The sequence below is a fragment of the Rhinolophus sinicus genome, chromosome 17 (genome assembly GCF_057876585.1).
Source record: "Rhinolophus sinicus isolate RSI-liver-muscle chromosome 17, RSI-T2T, whole genome shotgun sequence".
Classification (NCBI taxonomy): Eukaryota; Metazoa; Chordata; class Mammalia; order Chiroptera; family Rhinolophidae; genus Rhinolophus; species Rhinolophus sinicus.
Window position 1 is genome coordinate 193,423,431 of NC_142517.1, and position 21,935 is coordinate 193,445,365.

At 32.5% G+C, this 21,935-nt stretch overlaps 1 protein-coding gene across 3 annotated transcripts in view; it reads left to right on the forward strand.

The window, feature by feature from the left end:
- SPAG16 (sperm associated antigen 16) overlaps positions 1-21,935 on the forward strand; it is a 749,410-nt gene that overhangs the window by 526,198 nt on the left and 201,277 nt on the right. For all 3 annotated transcript variants that reach the window (XM_074312750.2, XM_074312756.2, XM_088793833.1), the window contains one exon: positions 17,904-18,030. In XM_074312750.2, the coding sequence (XP_074168851.2) occupies positions 17,904-18,030 (127 nt within the window). The remainder of the gene's footprint in view (positions 1-17,903; positions 18,031-21,935) is intronic.

Consider the following 21,935-nt stretch of genomic DNA (forward strand, 5'->3'; position numbering starts at 1 on the left):
ATCACTGTCTTTCTGTACCTCCACGGCCCCGTGCAGCACTCTAACCACTTATTTCCTTGACTACTTTTCCTCTAACAACTTTTTTTGTCCTCAGCCGCATACTCTTACAGTCACACTCTAAACACTGTCATTAACTGTAATTGTATCACCCCCCAAAATCTCAATTCCAAGCACTGCTTTTCTGAACATACCTGTCTGTCTTTCCAGGTCTCAAGTAATCCCACTACAATAATTTACGTCATTAAAAGCTCTAACCAACCGAACTCTTACTACATGATTACCCTCTCTGCCTTCACTGATCATTTTACACTGGCTTAGGTTCCTCAGTTGTCATTCCAGCAATTCTATTGCAAAGGACTTTAGTTCAATTTGACCTCATTTCCTCGGCAGTGCTTACGTGGCAAATCTATATTATTTGGCCTGTACCAGAACAGATTTTTAAATGCTAGAGGAAAGATACAAAGTTTTAAAATTTAATTAAATTTATGACTCTGAAGTACAAATTACCACTCACTATTGCTCAGCATTTAAAGTATATTTCTCTAGTGTGTTTACTTTTCCATTCACTTAAATTGCTTTTATAGCTTCTCCTTAAATATCCTACCTCTCTAACTTCCCTTTCATCCACAAACTCTCTTCATGAGAAAATAGAAGCCATTAGAGAAGAAATCTCTTATCTTCCTCCTACTACATGTCTAAATGCACAGGCATCTCCAAGCATCTTCTGTATCTCACCTCTAGTCATCATAGAAGGACTATATCGGCTACTAAGGCATTCTGCTATTTCAGGTCGTACTGTAAATCCAATTCTTTCATTTTCTTCATGTTTCCATTTTCACTCACTCTTTGCCATTTTATATGTTGAGTCTAAATGTTAGATGCATGTAAGTTTGACTCCTATCTTCTCTGTGAACGCTCCCTTATAGATTTATGTAATTGCCCTCTTCACACAATTAAAACATTTTGCGTTAAATTATTTATTTTGATTGTATTTATATGATACATCTTTTATCGTCCCTTAATTTCCTTTATTTTTTATGGTTTCATTTGAGTTATTTTTATTATAAACAGTATGTACTGTTTTACTTTGTGCTTTTAATAAAATCTGAGTCCTTTACCAGCTGGCTTTAACTCAGTCACATTTATTATGATCGTTAATGTAGTTGGACTCACCTTTACCAACTTATTTTGTATTCTATTGATAATCGGATTTTCTTGTTCTTTTCCTTCTTGTCTATGCCTATGTAGTTACCCCTCTGTTTTTAACACACATACATTTTATTTCCCTAAACAATACTGTTATTCCCCCTCGAACAGCAGAAAGAGCTTAAAACATTCAAGCTTTTTTCTAGTCTTTACTTTTCTATATCACATGATATTTTTTTTGTGTGTTTTGGTCCCATGTTGAAATTAGTTATGTAAACAGTTGATATTTATTATAGCTACCAATATGTCTTATTACCCCTTTGTCTGTGATTCACTTATTTATTTTCCCTCCTTCTTTCAGGGTTTCATTTTCTTCTTTACTCTTTTCATTCTTTCAGGGAGAGTGAATAGGTAACAAATATTCTTGGTCTTTGTGTATTTTATTTTCATTCTTATATTTCATTTTCTTGTGGAACTGTTTTTACCAATGAAAGCCTACTTTCAGTCTAGTAGTTGATCCTGTGTAAGTAATCTGTCTGATATTCTCTCTGGTGCATTTTAATATAGTTGATATTTTATTTTCAATATTTCTATGATGTGTCTATATATGGATTTGTCTCATATTTGTCTTTCTCAAAACTCGATGCACTTCCTCAAGATGAGCAACCTTGTCTTTCTGCAATTCTGGAAGATCTGCAGCCATTATTTCTTTAAATATCATTTCTTGTCACTCGTCTCAAGTCTTTCCTTTAGACTCTCCTTTTATACTCATGTTAAACATTTTTGTTCAGTTCTCCAACTTTCTTATTTTTTCTTAATATGTCCTATGCTTTAGTTGTTTACTTTTTTTTTTTTTCCTTTTGTTAGCATTTATTTGATGTTGAATTTACTCCCGGGCCATAAGTTTTTGTTTCTTCAGTTTCTTCTGGGAGATCTTCTTCTTCTGAGCAACCTCCTCTTCTGGTTTCGGAACAATTTGTTCTTTTTCAGTGAGGATCATCTCAATGTGGCAGGGAGAGCTCATGTATGGATTAATCCACCCGTGAGCTCTGTAAGTTCTGCGCCGCATCTTGCGAGCTTTGTTCACCTGGATGTGCTCAATGACCAGAGAGTCTACATCTAAGCCCTTAAGTTCAGCATTACTCTCTGCATTTTTAAGCATGTGCAGTAAAAATTCTGCACTCTTTTTGGGCCAACGACCCTGCGTCCAACCCCACTGTTTGGCCTGGGCACATCTCCCAACTCCACCATTGTAACGACGGAATGGCACACATTGCTTTTGTAACGTCACATTCTTTAAATACTTGGTGGCTTTTCGGATATGCATACCTTTGATGGCCTGGGCAGTTTTACGAGTGTTCTTAAAATGAACCCGTAGATTTGAACCTCTCGATTTACATGATTTTGTGGGGTTCTCTGGGTCAAGCGAATAGCGAACCATTTTCAGAGGTCACCTCAGGCCGCTTTCGGGAAGAGCTTTACTTTGCATTTTGGTGGACTTCTTCAGATTTGTCTTAAATTTACTAAATTTTATTTGGCTGAATTCAGTTTACTACTTAATCTTCCTATTGAGTTTTTATATTTTGATTACTACATTTATAGAATCTCTATTTGATTCTTTTCAAATTTGCCTGTGTGTGTTTTACTATGTTTTGTTTGAATTCAGATAGATATTTTTAAAAAATTTTAATCCATAATCTCTTTGAATTTTGAGTGGCTATGTTATTTCTACATTATCTTATTCCTCCTAGAAGTGCCCAATATCATTTTCTTCTCAACCATTCAGATGTGAACTCCAAGTCAACAGCTCCACTGAAATTGCCCTGGATTCTCCTATGTTTCATTCAATGACCATCCCTCCATTATTATCAGGCTTTACTTTCATAATCAATTAAAACCTCTTCTTGAATCCTAAGAAGGAAAATCTCCATGGTCACTGCTTCTCAAACTACTGTGCTGGATCCGCCTTTACTACTTGACTGATAAATATTAAATTGTATCAAGACTCAATCTTAAATCCTGTTCTCTAGCAGATTCTCTGCTTACATCATCTAATTCACTCCTGTGATTTTTAATTCCATCTACATTGATAATTTCAAAGTAAATCCCACTGTGACCTACAGATTCATCATTAGTTACTTTGTATCTCAGCCTAACTATCTATGATAACTAATTTTAATATGCTAAAATGAAACTCTTGCTTTTTTGTCATCTTAACTGGTTCTTCGCTCCATCTTATCACCTTAGTCAATGTCACCTTATTTATTGCCTTGCAGAAGCAGGAGGATCAGTCATAGTTCACAAGTGCTTTGGGGCTTTTTATCTGTTCATTTTTTTAAAAAAATCTTTTTACATTGGAATGCAATGAAAAGGAATGACAAAAATGATGTTTTAAATCTTGATTCAATATCCACAGTATCTAGTATAGTTTGATTTACATATTTAATATTCAAAAATGTGAGAATGAATACTGAGCAAATGAAAGCACAAGGATTTCATTACAGCATTGTATCATTGTATCCTATTTCACCTTTATTGGCCTTCCAAATTGTGTGGATATTGAACTGAAAGCTGAAATCATTTAATGCTCAGGATAGAGTACTTGCTACTTAGAAAGCTTGGACAGCATCATTGTGACCCATGATTTTGGAATACTGGAAAACTACCCAATTTCAGTTACTTATCTCCTCCTAGTACCTCGATCCAGGCTTTGCCATTCACACAACTCGAATATAATCTTGAACAAATCATTCAGTTCTTCTGTAAAAATGAATGATACAAAGAACAGTGAGCATTGGATAATACCATTATTATTATTATTATCATTATTATTATTATTAGTGGAGCTAACTTTTTTTTTAACCATTTATGTTCAAATAAGTAGAGGTAAATGAAAGAACACACACATACTCATACACACTCAAATATATAAGATTAATATCTTATATCCCATAATTTTATTTCATTTAATGTAATATCAATGTTAGGAATATAAAGCTGCAGCACATGTTTTGCAGTTTAACAAAGATAAGAAAATGTAATTCTAAAAAAAAAAAAAAAAAGAAAATGTAATTCTAAAACTATTTTGAATAAAAAGTTATGTAATTGTATTAAACTTGAGCTAAATCTTACTGAAAATGCGCATAAGCCTCAGTAGGAGTATTTTGTCTTTTTACATCAGAACATACCATTTAATAATTAGGCAGTTAATTATTTAAATTTTTTTTAAAATTTTATGTGAGATAGGTTAATTGTTTTTTCTAAGTGGCTAATATGTGGACATAAATGCATTAATTCGCATTATTTTTATATGATGGATAAACATGTACCTGCAATTGCCTACCTAGAAAAGTTATCTTCACTCCATTTTATCAAAGGAAGCTGAATTTCTCATTTTCTGTATTTTGTTTATTATCCAAACTCAAACAGATATACTTAGTATCAATCTTTGGCCATTTATATCAAACAATACAAACAACATTTAGGTCATGCAGCCATTGATCCTCTGAAGGGCAAACGATGCCAGGCAGTAACTTACTCACCAAACAAATTTCAATTTTGTTTACTTCTTCAGCAGTCAGTCCAACTTGATGTCAACTACCCTTAACTAGGCCAATAATATTGATATTTTATGTCACTTCTTATTCACTGCTGCACCTAGACAGTGCATAAGTCAAAACTTTTTAGATATGTGGTAAAAAAATACCAAAGCAGTGTCTGTCTACTTGAGGAAATTGGAAACAACAGAATAGAAGATTAACTGACATGTAATGTGCCAGTTTTATTTTACATAATATTTGAATTATTTTGATGCTCCTATGTATCCTGAAATCAATATTATATCTTTTAAACTAATCTGATAGTATATGATATCCTTAAATGAAATCTTGCATGAAATAGCCTTACACTAACACTTTGCAAAGAAAATAATTTCTGATAGAAAAGTTAAAGAAAAGTAAAAGAAATAAAAGAATTAGAATAAACAGAAAATAAAAATTAAGAAATTATTTTTAAATGTAATAAATGATAAGAGCCTTCTCCCTTTATTTCTACTTTGTTTTGTTCTTAGAAATTTAACATTTTAAATGACAAAGAATAGTACATTTAAGATCAGACCACTGTGCCCCAAAGTTTAATATTCAATAATTTCTACAGTTGGATAAAGATGAATTCAAGCATTTGTAGTTTTCTTGATGGTTCCATGAAAATTAGAAGCAACGTGATTGTCATATTTCTTGATACTTTCTCTTTTACTATAAAACTAATCATTTGTTTTTCTATACATACATCCTCTGAATGATTTAAAACTTTTTTGGCGTGTATGAATAATTCATATGGACTTTCAATTTAGCAACTCTTTACTGAGCACCTACTATATCTTAGTCTTAGACACTGCTCTAAATATTGAGGGTCCAGCAATGAACAATGCCAAGCCCTGTCCTTATGAACCTTGTACTCTGGTAAGAACCAGAGACAGTAAACAAATAAACAAATGAATAGGCTAAAAAATAATAAATGTTATATAACCTGAAAAAATTAGGGTAAAAAGAGTAATGAGGTGACAGTTGGGATTTATAATAGAATAGTCAGGAAGGGACTCTGAGAGAATGATATTTAAGAAAATATTAGATTAAGCAGTTGAAATATCTTACATCTAACAGATCACTATTAGATTGTTCTTATTGGTTAAATGAGGAATTGTTGAAGCCATTGTAGAATAACCCCATAGCATTATCCATGGCTTCAAAAATATATATTTATATTTTTAAAAAATGCCCCTGCTGTATGAAATAAAATAGATTATTTTGGCTTAGTAATATAATACCTTAACTTCTTTTACCCCTTAGCTCATTGTACAATTCTTGGTACATAAGGTAATCAGTAAATACCCTAATAAGAAATATTAGTAAGTCACTGCAGGTTAGAATATAAGGGGTATTTAAGATGACATAGTTACAACAATACTGTGACACAATTAAATTTATTTTATACTAATCTTAAAATATTTTGAAACTTAATACACCTTGCATACTTCCCATGTTTGTTCTGAGCATATAACTGCTAAAAATAGTTCAAAATATATTTACTACTTTTATAAGAAACGATGTCACTGCTCAGAATATTTGGCCATTTAGTCAAGAGGCTTCCCGTACAACTGTCTCATGTAAACAGTTTTCACAGCACAAAAAATGTTTTAAATAATATCAAAATATCAATACAAAATTATACATTTTTCTCTAAACATGATTAATTGTAGTCAGTCTAAACTTGCATGTGATTTTAAAAGATGGAAAAACTACATGTATGATACACCACATGAGGTTTTTTAAGAAATTGTTTTACATGTAGGGATAATGTCTAATACATCATCTATTATCCCTGAATCACATAATTAGAGCAAAAAGAATTGTCACACCAATTTACTCAAAAGCATAATTACAAGATAACTTGATTATCCCCTTTAATGTAATTTTCCCCACTTAATTGTGAGTTGTGGATGAATGTGACCCTGTGAATCAAGAAGTGACTGCTTGTTAGGATGCAAAACTCAGGCAGAGCAGAAGAATATGCCCTTTCTCTTCAGAAATGTAATTTGTATACTCAGAGTGTCCCTGCAGGGAAAATGTTTTAAAAGTTACATCTCCCAGCAGATGGCCTGGAATTTCCTGTGACAGATTTTACAAAAGTCTTGGGGCCCAGCATTGTTGATTATAACCATGCTCCGCCTCTCTCGCCCCACCCCAATTCAACAGCTATAACCAAAAAACTCAACAGTATTCTAACTAAAGAAATTTAACCTGCTATGTTTAGATTGCATTTAGAAACCCACATTTATTGTATTTTTCCTAAAATATTCAAGTTTTCATGCTCATATTTTTAAGAATTTGCAATTATTCCTTGACTTGTATAATACTTGGGTGGTAGTGAAACAAAAGAAACTTTAGTTTCTAACTTAAATGCTGGTTGCATCTAGATTTTTATTCCACCCGAGCTAGAGAAAATTAAGTCCACAAAGAATCTTGAACATAGACTGTTTCTTTCTGGTGGGTCTTGATATTGAAATTGACCAAAAGTGTTCAAAATTTCTTAGGCTGAGGGGTAGAATTTTTCCTTAGAAATAGTTGATTTTCAGTTTACAACCCAAGTACAAAATTACAAAAGAAAACAAATCATTAAATTATGGATTGCTTCCCTATTGTGTTACATTTTACATATCTAAAAATGATAAAAATAGAATATGCCTTTTTGGATTTGTAACTTTTCTTTCTCCGAAGAACATTCTGTGGATACAATTCCATATCTCAAGAAAATAGGATTGTTTTCGTGGTAAAAAAAAAAAGAAAAAAGAAAAAGAAATTAATGATTTATAAAAAAATCTGCGTGAGCAGAAACACAGCCTAGTAAAGCAATAGTTCTTAGAAAGACTCTGAATTTTCATTAAATATATACAGCTTAACCCTCTAACCTATTGATTTTTATGAATCAAACTATTGATTTGAGGATATTTTATCCCATCACTTTAATATGGCAACAGCTAAATAATAGCCTATCAACAGAAACACAAATCTTAGTAATGTAAACATTATGATGACAAACCTATGCATAAATTATCATTTTATGTATATAGTAGAATTGCCCTGATTTTACGCAACTACACTTATATACATATTAAGAGAAAATAAACGTATTGCAGGTTATCCCAGAAATGTTATTGCAGTGAACACTATATGAATCAGTAATAATTGGCCACTTTAAAAGAGACTTGTGCCAATTAGAGTTGCTATCACAATAAATAAAACAGAGTTAACTGAATTTGTGCTGATCTACATATAATGTCCTCTGCAATGATTAAAGAGCAGAAGGGCAAAGAGAAAAGGGACTGTGACTAAGAACAGTCATTAAGATGTTGCTGCCACCTTCACTAAATGATTTCTTTTATTTCACAATGAAGTATTAAAAATGCATATATTTTGAAAAGCTCCACCCAAACACTTAAGAAATGATTATTTTGAAATTATTAGAAATACAAATTTGTACCTTGTTCATAGTAAGCACTCTGTAAATATCTGAGGAACTAATTTAGGTAAATAAAACAAAAAATCACATACAGAGGGTGACAAAAAAAGTATTCATATTTTAAGAAAGGAAAACTATTAAAATTGTAATACTCAGTATATATAATGATAACAAAAGATGCATACAGGTCACGTTTGACTTCTGCAATTACAAGAGGTGCTTAAAGTGGTTACCATCAGTGTCCAGACACTTCTGTTTACGGCAAACTACTGCTTGAGCAACGCTGACCAAAGTGTCCACTTGTATACATTTTTTTTTTTTTACACCCCCGGTATTTTTCCAACCAGGAAAGGAACGGATTTGACTGGGTGTTTTGTTGTGGTCTGCACCTCAGTGAGCCGCTAATGTGGACATTCAGGTTCCAAGCCCCTCCCTGACTTCTACACTGTGTCAGAAGACTAGGGCTTCTCCAATTTTCATTCCCTGCCCTGCCCCCTTCATTACGCTGGGAATATAGAAGGACTGATTTTCTCCCCTGATAAAGGACAACAGATTAATGAATTTAAGTGCCTACATCATTAAAATCATCTTCCCTGGTATACTATTTAAAGTGCAGCAGCAATTGTGACTAGCTTTTACTCTTTAGGGGGTCCTGTGATCACCAGTTGTTTTATGTAAATTAATGCAAAAACTGCTCCAACAGAATCACATACTGTTCACTTCAAACTCTACACAGAATGTTCTATTTCTGGATTTGGTAAATAGAAGGATCAAAGTGACAGTGTGCTGAGTTACAAGTTAACAAACAGAATATTGGTCCAACAAGGGATGATGGGCATTGGGGAAGAAGGCACCACGTATATTTTCAAATGTGTTGAATTGGAGATTCACGTGTATCTATGTTATTTTTATGTATACATATTCCTAAAATGTAAAGTTGCAGGTCAGCACATTTCATTTCACTTAGATGTTTTACAAATTAATATGAACAAAATGACTCCATAGCTCATTAAGTTCTAAGATCATGTCTTATCCATTTCTGTATTGCATTTTTCCTGTCCCCTTCCCCTCTCCCCACACTCCATCACCTGGCATTAGGCCCTTCTAACAGGGAACACTGGTCAATATTTAATGAATGATTAATAATTTTATCAAAGTCCTTGCAAAAAGAAATTTCATCATCTTTTAAAATTATGTTCAGATTTCTTTGGTCAGCTCACCATAACATAAGAAAACAGACTAGTAAAGGCATAGACGTATACTATTCTAGAAACATGATGGGTTACAGTAGCTTGATTAAATGGATCAAAGAGTAGAAGTTTAGCAGCTGACACATGGTTTTTAAAAGCATTTGAATATCCTTTAATTCTGAAATTGGATCGCCTATTATTACGGGTTGTTTGGGGATGATTGTCAGTACAGGCTTCATTCAAATGTAAATAAATATGGCATGCATGCTTCATTTAAAGATGGTTGTTTAGAAGAAACTAAGTTGATGGATAGAGCCAGAGATATCTCAAGTTCTAATTATTTTAGGAAAATATATGTTCTGCCTGTGTGTATAGTGTGTATATGAATTACTCAGTTGGGTGACCACATTAATTGTGTGCATGTGTCATAATTGCTTAAAGACTAAGTGAGAAGTCTATTGGTGTATTTTAATTAAATCTTATATTTCCCAGTTTATATAAGAAAGTGCCAAGAAAAATTATAAAACTCTAAGCTCTACTAATGCATTTTATTGTATGGCCATGTTCACTAATGAGCCACATCACCCTCCCTCTCCCCCAACATCTCTTATTTTCCCCCACAACTTCTGCTACTTCCAACGTCACTATGCCAAAATCAAATAATAATGTACATCAAAATTAAATTAAAAAGCTTTGAATAAAACCCTTCCATCTGATTTACATGTGACTTTATTCCTGACTTTCTTCTTATTTATCTAATGGATTTGAAGTCAATCAGATTGAGTTTTAGCTGTCATCTACCATATACCAGGTGTATGAATTTGAAATAGTCTCAATATGCTCATATATAAAATGGCAATATTACCATGTACCAAAAAAATTCATCAAGTTAATCCTGTTGGATACTGGATATTTTTGTATTCCTATATCTATTCTTGAGCTTTGTTCTGGGATGATGTTAAGTTACTTAGAAATTGTTTGGTTCTTTTAAGTCTGCTTTTAAGATTTCTTAGGTGGAACTGAAGCTGTGCTCAATTTAGAGCTAATCATTTTCCCAGTACTCAAGTAAAACCTTTCTCCGTGCTCTAATCTACCTAGTACTCGCAAATCTTGAAATTTTTCAGTATGGCTTCTGGGGCAGGCACAATTCCCAGTCTTGTGTAAGTGCCTTTTCATGTTTCCTCTAATAATTTCAGATGGTTGTTTCCAGGCCTCCAGTTAGTTTCCTCATATGCATATGCCAGTCAGTACTCAGGTAAATACTGGAGGAAGTTGCTTTAGAGATCTCCAGGTCTTTCTCTGTGCAGCTGTGTTCTCCTGCACCCTGTACTGCAAACTTGAGCTACCTTTGTCTCCCTAGACGCTTTGCTCTATCCGTTCAACCTTGAGAGTCAGCCATGCTCTCTCTGGGTTCCCTCTCCCTGTGTTGTGGGTTAGACACTCTCAAGGTGGTATGTCGCAACACTCTTCTGTGGCTCACCTCATTAATTTCCTCTTTTGCAGGGATTATTGTCCTTTGCTGCCTGATGCACCATGTCTTGCAAACCATCGTTTCCTGTATCTTGTCCATTTTGTTGGTTGTTTCAGGCAGGAGAGTAAGACTGATCCCTATTACTCCATTGTGAGTGGCAATGGAAGTCTTGTTATCTGTTTTTAATTGTTAACAATTTAAAGCAGAAGGTATGTGATTATAATAATAATGGTATTATTTTTCAAATTTATAGTTAACCCTTCCTCCTCTCAAAGATAAAGGTTGACAACAGTGTGTTTGCAGGAGATCTGAATTATAATCCTGATAAGGCCGATGGATTTCAAGTGAAGGCTTAGGCATGTCTCATAATTTCTCAAAACTTTTACTTTTCTTTTACTTTTCTAATTCCATTGATATGGACAACTTTTATGCGCTCTTTCAGAAATCTATCAACAATCATTAACATTTTCTTTAGAAATTGAGAAAAGCTATTGAATTTGAATGTTATCAGTTAGATGATTTTTAAAGGAAATAAGAAAGTATTTTCAACATCTGATCTTTCTAAAATTTGAAATGCTCTTTGTTACTCAGTACTTACTAGCAAACCCAAAAGTAAAACTTAAATCTTTGCTTTGACATATACAGCAATGCCAAACTGAAATAATTTAAAACTGTACTTTTCCGATATTGAGTACTAAGCTTTAGTTTTTACTTCATATCTCTTTGGTTTATTCTTTCATATTAAAAAAAAATCCTATTGCCCTACTTTTACAGTATGTTACTATGTAAATATATCATGAAAGATTGCTGCAATGTGACAAGTTTTATCAGAAGAAAACACCAAGGACCTATAAGACAAAGATTTCATATATGAATATCTGAAATAATGCCAATAATGACACTGAAAATGAAGTAAACTCACATGAGAGTCAGAAAATTTATCTTTAGTGCTTTTAGAAGAGGCTCATTGCCAGAGGCAGAATGCATTAATTTCATATGCCATGTTAGGAATTTCCATTTCTCCTTGAATAAAACGTTAGTTTCAAAAATTATCCGTAGAGTAGAAAGACCCTCAGTGATTTATTAAATTTTCTTCTCCCCTTTACCTTCAGAAATCTACTAATTTGCACCCTATTTGGCAGGGAGGAAGTTGGGCCAATCTATTCTCACTTCTACCAGAACTGTGCTCAATTTATTTAGAATTTGCAAAATGAAAAGCATTTTATGCTAGATTTTGTGGGCGATTCAAACAAAGTATTTAGTCCTTTTCTTTGATGGACTAGAATATAATTAAAAATCAAAATATATATACAAAGTAGATAACTGTCAATGTAAGGCAACAACTTATAAGTACCACAGATGGCTAATTAAAAGTTAGTGGGAATATCTGGTATTACTCTCGAGAGAGTTCAATCACAACCATTAAGAAAAGTTTTGCTCTGACTATTCACCTATGGAAATAATGATTCATTTACTTAAATAGTTACTAAGTCTATAATATAAGCCCCAAACTGTGTGCAAATGGTCTAGCGCAGTAGTGTCTAATAGGACAGAATTATCTAATATAACTTTTCTGTAATGAAGGAAATGTTCATTGTCTAAAATATTCAGTATGATAGTGATTAGCTGCATGAGGAGATTTTAATTTTAACTAATTAAAATAAAATATTCAGTTCATCAATTGCAGTAGTAACATTTCAAGTACTATGTATTGCACATATAGGTCTAGAAGGAAAAGATAGGCATGTATACAAAAAATGATAATTTGTTATGTGAGTTTCATGACATCATTACATGTGAGCAAGAGAAGAAATATGTTCTTGTCTTCCCTAGAACACTTAGAATAGAAGAAGTTGTGTCTGAAGCAAATTTTAAGTATATATAATATACTTGCTAAATAAATATGTTAGTTATTTAATTCTTACATTCTTCCAGAGGACGAAATAGGGAATGAGCATCCTAGTCTGCAGGAAAAAAAGGAGGGATGAGATCATGGTGTATTTGAAGACTAGAAACCAGAGTAACGTGGGGGAGTTGTGAGAAATAATAGGCAAGAAGAAGGGGCTCAAATTTGCATTTTAGAAAAACCTTACTCTGCCATTAGTTTTTCAACCATGGCATCATTGATATCATGGACCACATAACTTCATGTTGGGGTTAGAGGCGTTCGGGCAATCCTCTGCATTGTAAGATGTTTATCAGCATCCCTGGCCTCTGCCAACTGAATGCCAGGGTTAGGTCCCCCTGGTGTTACAATCAAAGTTGTCATTGCCAAATGTCTTCTGAGAGGCAAAGTAGCCCTGGTTGAGAATACCTGTTGTGAAAATGAGGCAGGAAGATACAGAGTTGAAGGTAGGGAGTTCACTACCTGCTGTCTATGTGCGAGATGATGAGGACCTACAATAAGGGCGTGTGGAGAATGGAAGCCAACTGAACAGGATTGGAGACAACAGAGGTGGAGAATATGGTAACAAGGTCTGGTGATTGCATGAAGTATGGAAAGTACAGAAGGATCGAATGTGAGGGAAAGACGAATTTGGCTTTGAACATGCAGACTTGGGGTATCTAAGGAACATGGAAAGTGATATGTTCTGTGGGTAGTTGGAAATAATTAATGGTCAGTGTTTCAGAAGAGTAACATCAATTGGACATGTAGATTTGGGGGTCATAAACATCTAGATAGTTTTTGAAATCATGGGATTGCCCCCAGCAATCTAGATTTAAAAACGACTGTCATTGTTTTCAACTGATCTCCAAATACAACCCTATTCAGTCCTTTCAACAGGAAGCATCAGTTTTGTTTTGTTTTTGTTTTTTATTTTTCCTGATTTCATGTAGGATCAAGGACTTGGAGTTCCAGCTACACTGGTCAATTTACTTCCAGCACTTCTGCATGGGAGGCTTTTATCTCACTCTTCCCTCTTCCTGGATCACTCTTCTTCCCCTATAGCGCAGCTTGTCCCCGTGAATCCCTTTGCTCTTAACTCAAGAGTCATATTCTTGATGAGACCTTTCCTGACCAGGCTATTTACATTTCAACACTCTTTTTGCCAGACATTCCTCGTTTACAATATGTTTGTTCTCCATAGCTCTTAACATTTAACATACCACATAAATAAATGATTTACTTAATTTATGATACATTTCTCCCCAGAAGTATACAAGTTGCATGTTCCTGTTTTGTTCACTGCCATATATTCAACCACTTAAATCAGTACCTACTACTAGGTAGTAAGCTCAGTCGATATTTCTTTGATAGATGAAGTAATAGGTTTTCCACTGGCCCAGACAGTTTTTGCCTGTATTCAAACTCTTGCTTAGACTGTTGACACAAACTAGAAAAACACAGGAAAGTAGTGATCACTTGTTTTTTGGGGTCTCAGAGATAATTTTGCACTTGACAATGCCTGCTTAATACACTGAGAGTACTGGCCTTCAAACATTATTTTTAACATATCAATATTTTATGTTCAAAACACATAGTGTTTTTACATCATACATAAAATTCACATTTCTCAGTGTGGGCTCCAACAACTTCTCAGAATTTTTACACATCGTTAACCTCATCGTAAATTCACCATATTTCTCATAGTGAAATATGTTAATTCCTGCTTTTGATCTCTACCATTGTGTCTTTTTCTATAGTGAGACTGTCCTCCTACCTTCTCTTCTCTGATATCTGTTCATAATCTTAATCTGTTGAAAATGTTATTTCTAGAAAGGCGCATTCACCTGATTGACCTCTCCTAGGACTGCATTCTTAGAAGAAACCTCTGATCCTACTGGCTTGAGTTAGGAGTTTAATGTGTACTCTACATAACCCTTTACCTACTTCTGGCATTTCACTTTGTATTGTAAGTGCTTGATTACTCCTCTCTCTCCAATAATCAACTATAAACTCCTTCTGAATTTACATCCATCATATCTCTTGTTCCTGGCCTGAAGCCAGGGACATAGTATAGCTCAGTAAATATTTGTTCCTTTATATACATTAATTGTCTTCACCTGTTCCTAATTATTCTCCCGCTTTATGAATTTAAACACCTGTTTGCTCAATTTGTTCTTTGCTGATAGGTATTTGCTGATATTCTGTTAAAGTACTGCTAGTTCTTTCAGGGTGTTCTGCCTCAATAACACAGTGTGCTCTCTAAACACTTAAGTGCTACTTCACTGGCTTCCATTCCCGAAAGCATCTAAGTTGAGGCATGCAAAATATTTTCCTTGTTAAGAGCTTAAGAGCTTGAACACTGGAGTCAGATTGACTGAATTTGAATTCGGGTTCTATGTTTTACTAACAAAATGATTTTGGGAAAGTTGTATAATATTGTTTTTCTTGTTTTTCTCATCTGAATAATAGGACAGTATAATCTAACCATAAAGATGAAGGATTAAATGGGTATATATATATATATATATATATATATATATATATATATATTATATGGTATATATTGTATCACTTTGAACAAGTTATTGTGGTTACGTAGTGTAGTGTTGTATACTATAGATGCTAAGTACTTATCTTTGTGATGTCTAGCTTCCATATACCTGGGGCATAATTGGTGATGTAAGTTAAGCATTAATACCTAACAGATTGGTAATGGCATAAGAAAGAAGAATATACTGACAGCAGCAATCTTATTTACATCTTTCGAATGCTTTATATCCCCTCCTTCTTTAGCCTTGAACTCCTTGAGCATTCCCAAATTTTACCTTCTCTTTCCATTCAAATTCCATAATTTCTTTGCCTTATTTGTGCCATTAGGGACTGAAGAAATGTTGTAATGAGTTAATGCTTAATGCAGCGCAGGGCTGTCCTAAGAGACACGCTAATGGATCAGTATACTAAAAATGTTCAAAATACGAATTTTTCTCCTAATGAGCCTAAACATTTTATTATAGTTATACCTTAATACCAAGTTGCAGGTCATTACCTTCACATATTGAGAACAGCTGATGTTTTAGGACTTAATGGTTAAGCCATTTACTTGATGAACCCTCTTTTCTTGCCCATTTTTACATAGTAGAACTTTAAGATGTGAAAACTAGATCACTTGACAGGTATGATGTGTAATGTTTGATTTCATTATTTACTTATTCAAAAATTTTTTTCTGATGATAACAATATATACTAATTCCCTGACATTTGAATTTTGAAAATGCTGAAAAAAAACAAATAAAATGAAACCGATATATCCTACTACCTAAAGCTAAGCATTTCTGATTTGGTTCTCAGCACTCTTGTTTTCAACATATGCTCTGTGTGTGTGTGTGTGTGTGTGTGTGTGTGTGTGTGTGTGCGTGTGCGTGTGTGTGTGTGTGCATGTGTATGTATCAGATAGTATAAATAATTTTGTTTACTGCTTCTTTCATTGAACATATTCATGTTTTCCCTTGTATTAATCATCTTTGGAAATGCCATTATAATAGTTAAAATAATAGTTTATTTATATATTACAGTTTTATATATGTATGTATGTGTACATGCATGTCTACTTATCTATGTATCTATCCATCTATGAAAATTTAATTTCTTACATTTCTGCTGTCCCATCTTATAACTAATATTGTGAAAAATACTGTTGTGACAAATACTGACCTGAGTTATTCACTTACTTAACTGTATATTAATGGGGGAATATGTTCAATATGTTTAAACATTTATAATATATTATGCTATACCATGTTTCCCCCAAAATAAGACCTAGCTGGACAATCAGCTCTAATGCATCTTTTGGAGCAAAAATTAGTATAAGACCTGGTCTTATTTCACTGTAATGTAAGACCGGATATAATATAATATAATATAATATAATATAATATAATATAATATAATATAATATAATAAATATAATATAATATCGGGTCTTATGTTAATTTTTGCTCCAGCAAAATTGTCCGGCTAGGTCTTATTTTCTGGGAAACACGGTATTAGTTTCAAGAAATAGGATGTAATATATTGGTTAAAATCTCAGACTCTGAAGTCAAACCAGACCTATGTTTGAATTCCCACTCAAAATCATTCTACCTAGGTAATTTTAGGGAAGTCACTTGACCTCTTAAACCTTATTTTTCCTCATCTGTAAAATGAGATTATTGCATATAATGAAATATCTCTAAAAAACATTTACTTTGAAATCTGTCTCTCTTAGTTTAGAGTAAGTGCCTAACTATAGCTAGGCATTATTTTCTTACCTGCCTCTAGATAAAATAGGTCTTATTTTCGGGGAAACACGGTATATCTGAGACCCTGACATGAAGTGTATGGTCAGTAACATTTCCCGTGAGGTAGGCAGGAGGGGTGTAGACAGACCTTGAACTAGGAACCATTGTATCCGTAATGGTACTCCTATACTGGGAAAACACCTATACTTGTTTCCTTAATCCTTTAATCCAGCCAGCCTTCCCTTTGTTTTCCATCCCCTTTATCCAGTTACTTTCATCCTTATCTTACTACATACATGTTACATCAAAGCCCCAAATATTTCTCGTAATTTTGTCTAACAGACCACAGTAAGCACTGTTTCCTTGTCATCAATTTCACGTGGCCCCAGTGATTCTACCTTCTATAATAAAAACTTCCCTTGCCTTGTATCTGTTTGTTTTCATACCTCTGTTTTTATTATTATTCTATCTGAGGTATAAACTATCAACATTAACTAATCACCAGCTTGTAAAGTGAAATGCCCTTTTAGTGCAATGTTTATATATATATATAGTTTTTGTGTATAGATCACATATATACCTGATATGGGATATGTGTACATAGATAAATTACGTGTGTGTATATTTTTATTTTATTACATCTTCTAATATAATTAAACTAATAAAAATGATTTATTGAAAAATAATATATCAAAATTACTATAGGATTTTATATATTTAAATTATCATTTTATAACAACTCTATGTTTAAGACAAAAGTCTTGAACAAAGGTGCTTTATAGTTCTGAGGCGTGTATTCTTGTGAATTTAATAAATCATTACAAATGTTCTCTTTTGTATGCATTACTATATCATTTTGAATATATGTAATATATATGTATGTACATTTATTTTTTTATATGTATACTTTAAAGGGTCACATAATAGCATCCTGCGATTCCTGTGGAGTGACAAAACTATGGGACTTTCGGAAACTCTTACCAATTGTGTCAATTGATACAGGTCCAAGTCCTGGAAATGAGGTGAATTTTGATTCATCAGGTAGGATATTTGTTGTTGTTTAATATTTGTGACCAGTTTAACACCTTTAATATTTGTTCTGAAACTATTTTCTGTTTCTACTTTTGATTTTTGGTGTTTTATCCTATATAAATTTGTTTTAAATATTATATTATGCTGTTCCACTATATTTCATTACATTATTTATATGTTACATATCATATCATGTCCTATCATGAAATCATTATGTTTATTATATATGTAAAGGAAGAAAAATAGAGGAGGTAAGTGTGTGTTATAGATAACACAAGTTCCTAGCAGTGCTGAAAATTCTTGGAGCCTATACCCCTTGGAACCACCATCCAAGGTAAGTAAATTGGGTTTTCTGAAGGCAAAATAGCTGGGGGTATAGAAGAACAAAATTTTGGCAAAATGAAATTGAAACATTTTTAGTGGAATATTTTAGTCTGATAAAAATGTAATAAATTTGCTGCATATTGTCTAGATTTTGCAATTCATTTGGGATAAATGTTCATCTTGTTGCAATTATGTGCTCTGCATTCTGTAATATTATTATTTGATTGTGTTTAGCAATTTTTTTCTGAAATAATACAAACATTATCAATATTTATCACTGATAAGTAGTGTAGCAACTGATATTAACAACCACACAATGATTCCAATTGTCCATTTAGAAGGTTAAAATTACAGTTACATATTTATCTGTAATGATAGCCTTTGCCAAGTAAAAAATGCATGTCTTTTATTGGGTAATACAACTTTCCTTTTCTGTGATACATGTTTTTATAGTTCTTTTAAATTTTGAGAATTTTTAAAATCTTTGATAATAATTTGTGGTCGATAGAAATTGTACAGATAGCTATTTTAGAGGAAGAAATGAAGATAGAATATATACAAAGGAAATAATAATGTTATATTTAAAAGTAGTCTGCATTAATTCTATACTCCAGAAAGTTTTTAGTTATTACAGAGTCATGAAAAAATTGTTTTGTGGGACTGATTTCTGCCATTACATAACTGAAATTCAAAATATGGTAAGTTTGTCCTTTAAGTTTGAACTCTGAAGTTTCTAAACTTTTGGCTGTATTTTCTAATCATTCAAGTTAAATACATTTTGAAATGCCATATAACTAATAATAGACATATATTTTACTGTTATTAAATATATTGCCACTTGCTTTTTACTGTCTTTGTCATCCAGCCCCAAAATCTGTCTCTGTGTTAGTCAGACAAACCTGATTTTAATTAAATATCAGTACCCATCTTATTGTCACACAAGTTATGATCATCCGCAAGTCTTTGGTACAACAAAGCTATTTTTTTTCTCTCCATGACTGCTATATTTTTGATAATTCACTAATAATAAGAAAAGCATAAGAATCAAAGGTGGAACAATTAGAAACATAAAAGACCAAAAGGTATGAACTTAGCGACTCTGTTAATGAAAACACTTCATCAGTTTAAGGGAATATAATTACAACCTGACCTTCCCATCCCTTTGACCATTTCTTAAGAAACATACAGTAATTCATTTTAATTCTATATGTTTGAGAAATTCATGTCATAAGCCTTTTCCTAATTGAATAATGAGAAATTTGTGCTTCTTTAGAAGAGACATTTTCAGTGACTCTTCATTTAAAAGGTTGAAATATATCAAAAGTTGAAGGAATGAGGGAGAGCAAAAATATTTAATGAGGCCATGAACAGATATGAAATAAAGTAAAATGCCAGAAATTATGTTCATCTTAAGAGAGTAAAGAAGTGCAAGTCAAGAGCAAAACAAAATCAAAATAAGGATAAGGATGCATAGATTTATTCTAATCTGCATTTATTCAGGAAAAGATTCTTTTTAAAGTATAACAAAATTATATCCTGAAAATATTTGGACTGTGAGGATAAAATCAAATCTAACTTTAAAATACATATTTATTTGATATACTTTTATTTATTCCCAGTGACAGGCTAATACAAGCATATGGGATACAGTTATTTTTCAAAAAAGTGAGAGTGTATTGACACTCTTGATAATAATTAACATGTATTGAGGGCTCACATTAGTTAAGTTCGGCCAAATCAGGTTTCCAGGTTGAAATTCTGTGAAAAAATTAAGTTGTCATACTAGTGTGAGATAGGCTGTCTTCTGCTGTCTCAGTTATGCCCTTGGACCTGAGGGAAAGTCATTGAAAACATACATATAATATCATAAAATTATATACTACATGTGGAAATTTTCATAGTTTTGTCTGAGATAGTTAATATAAGGAATGCGAGTAGTTGTTAGATATTCTAAATAATCATCATAGAAACAAAAATTTCTAATTATATTTCACATCTCTGGATCCATTTAATGGAAGGGCATCTTGAGATTATGAGGTATGCTATTTAAAAGAACTGTTTCCATGTACAATGACTTATCTTTATAAGTAAGGGATTTCTTGTCACAGCAAATCCAATACATTATAGAAATAAATTGGGGTAGACATCATTAAAATGCTTAAATTGTTGTCCATAACATTTGACTTCAAATTTTTATGTATATAAAACTTGCCTGATTATTTATTAACTTCATAAGTTCATATTTTCATTTTGAGTTTATACAATTAAATATGTACTAATGAAATACTATATATGTTTTACAATTATGATTCCTCATACTGTATCATTTTTAAAATGTACCTTTGATAAAAGTATTTGTAAACCAGTGGTATAGAAAAATATGTATATACTATAATTCAGACCCTGAGTTCTTTACCACCTTTTAGACTTTAAGCAAATTATTTAATCTCCCTGAACTAAATTTAAATTTCCCCATAAAAACAATGGAGGAGATAATTTCTGAGTTCTAATTTCTTAGAACACATTATTGTTCTAATGTGTTTCAAAGACATAAGGTATATCCTATAATGAGGAAATTCTAGTACAGTCACCTACTATGTTTTATCCTAGCTGGAAGGAGTATTAGCCGTCATTCCATTTATTTTAGGACTGAGAAAAATGTATGTACATATCGGTGTGTAAATAAGACGCCTAAGGTATGCTAGTATAGAAAGTTTCTAGTGAAAGCGTAAACACCAATGAATAAATATCAAAAGAAACAAGCATCAAACCTCATTTTCATGTAATATTAAGAATAATTTAAATGGTTAACTAAGAAATAAAGATTTAAACTCAGATTTTAAGATGTATGAATCACCATCCAGAGTTTAGCTTTATCCTATTGTAAGAAATCTGCTTCTTACACATTTAAAAGAGTTGCATGTGGCATAGCATTATTTGCATAATGTTTTATTTGCAAATATATTGCTTGTGACAAACACAGCTTATCTGTGTTTATAGATATATACATATATTAGTATATATTTATAAGTCATGTATTTGTAAGGGGATAAATGTTCCTTTCTCATTAAACAGAGAACCTCCTGGTAATACAATGCTACACATTTCTGTGAATATTCACTATCTAAATAATATCTCTCACTTGGCATACTCAAATGCCATATGTTTTACGATTCAAAAATTTATTACAATTTCAGAAAATGTTAAATGGAATTGCACAAAGTAATAAAAATGAACTGTGAGAATTTATGCATACATTTCCACATTTCTCATTTCATCATGTTTAGGTAGTTTATCAATACAGTGTTTTTGACTCTTTTGTAAAAGGTAATTCCAGTACATTTGCAAAGACACATTCCTAGAAAATGCAGGAAAAGTTTGAACCAGATGGGGATTTTCCAGTAGAAAGCTTATCAGTATAAGATCATAAAAATGGGCAAGATTTCCCACCATTTGGAAAAAATCCTAAATATTCTTCATAAGCAGAACAACCACAGTAAAAATGCTAAAATGGGGTTGGGGAGGTTGACCCCATTAGAAAATGTGAAAAGTATAAAACCCCTCCAAAATTTTTCAAAACATGAGATAAC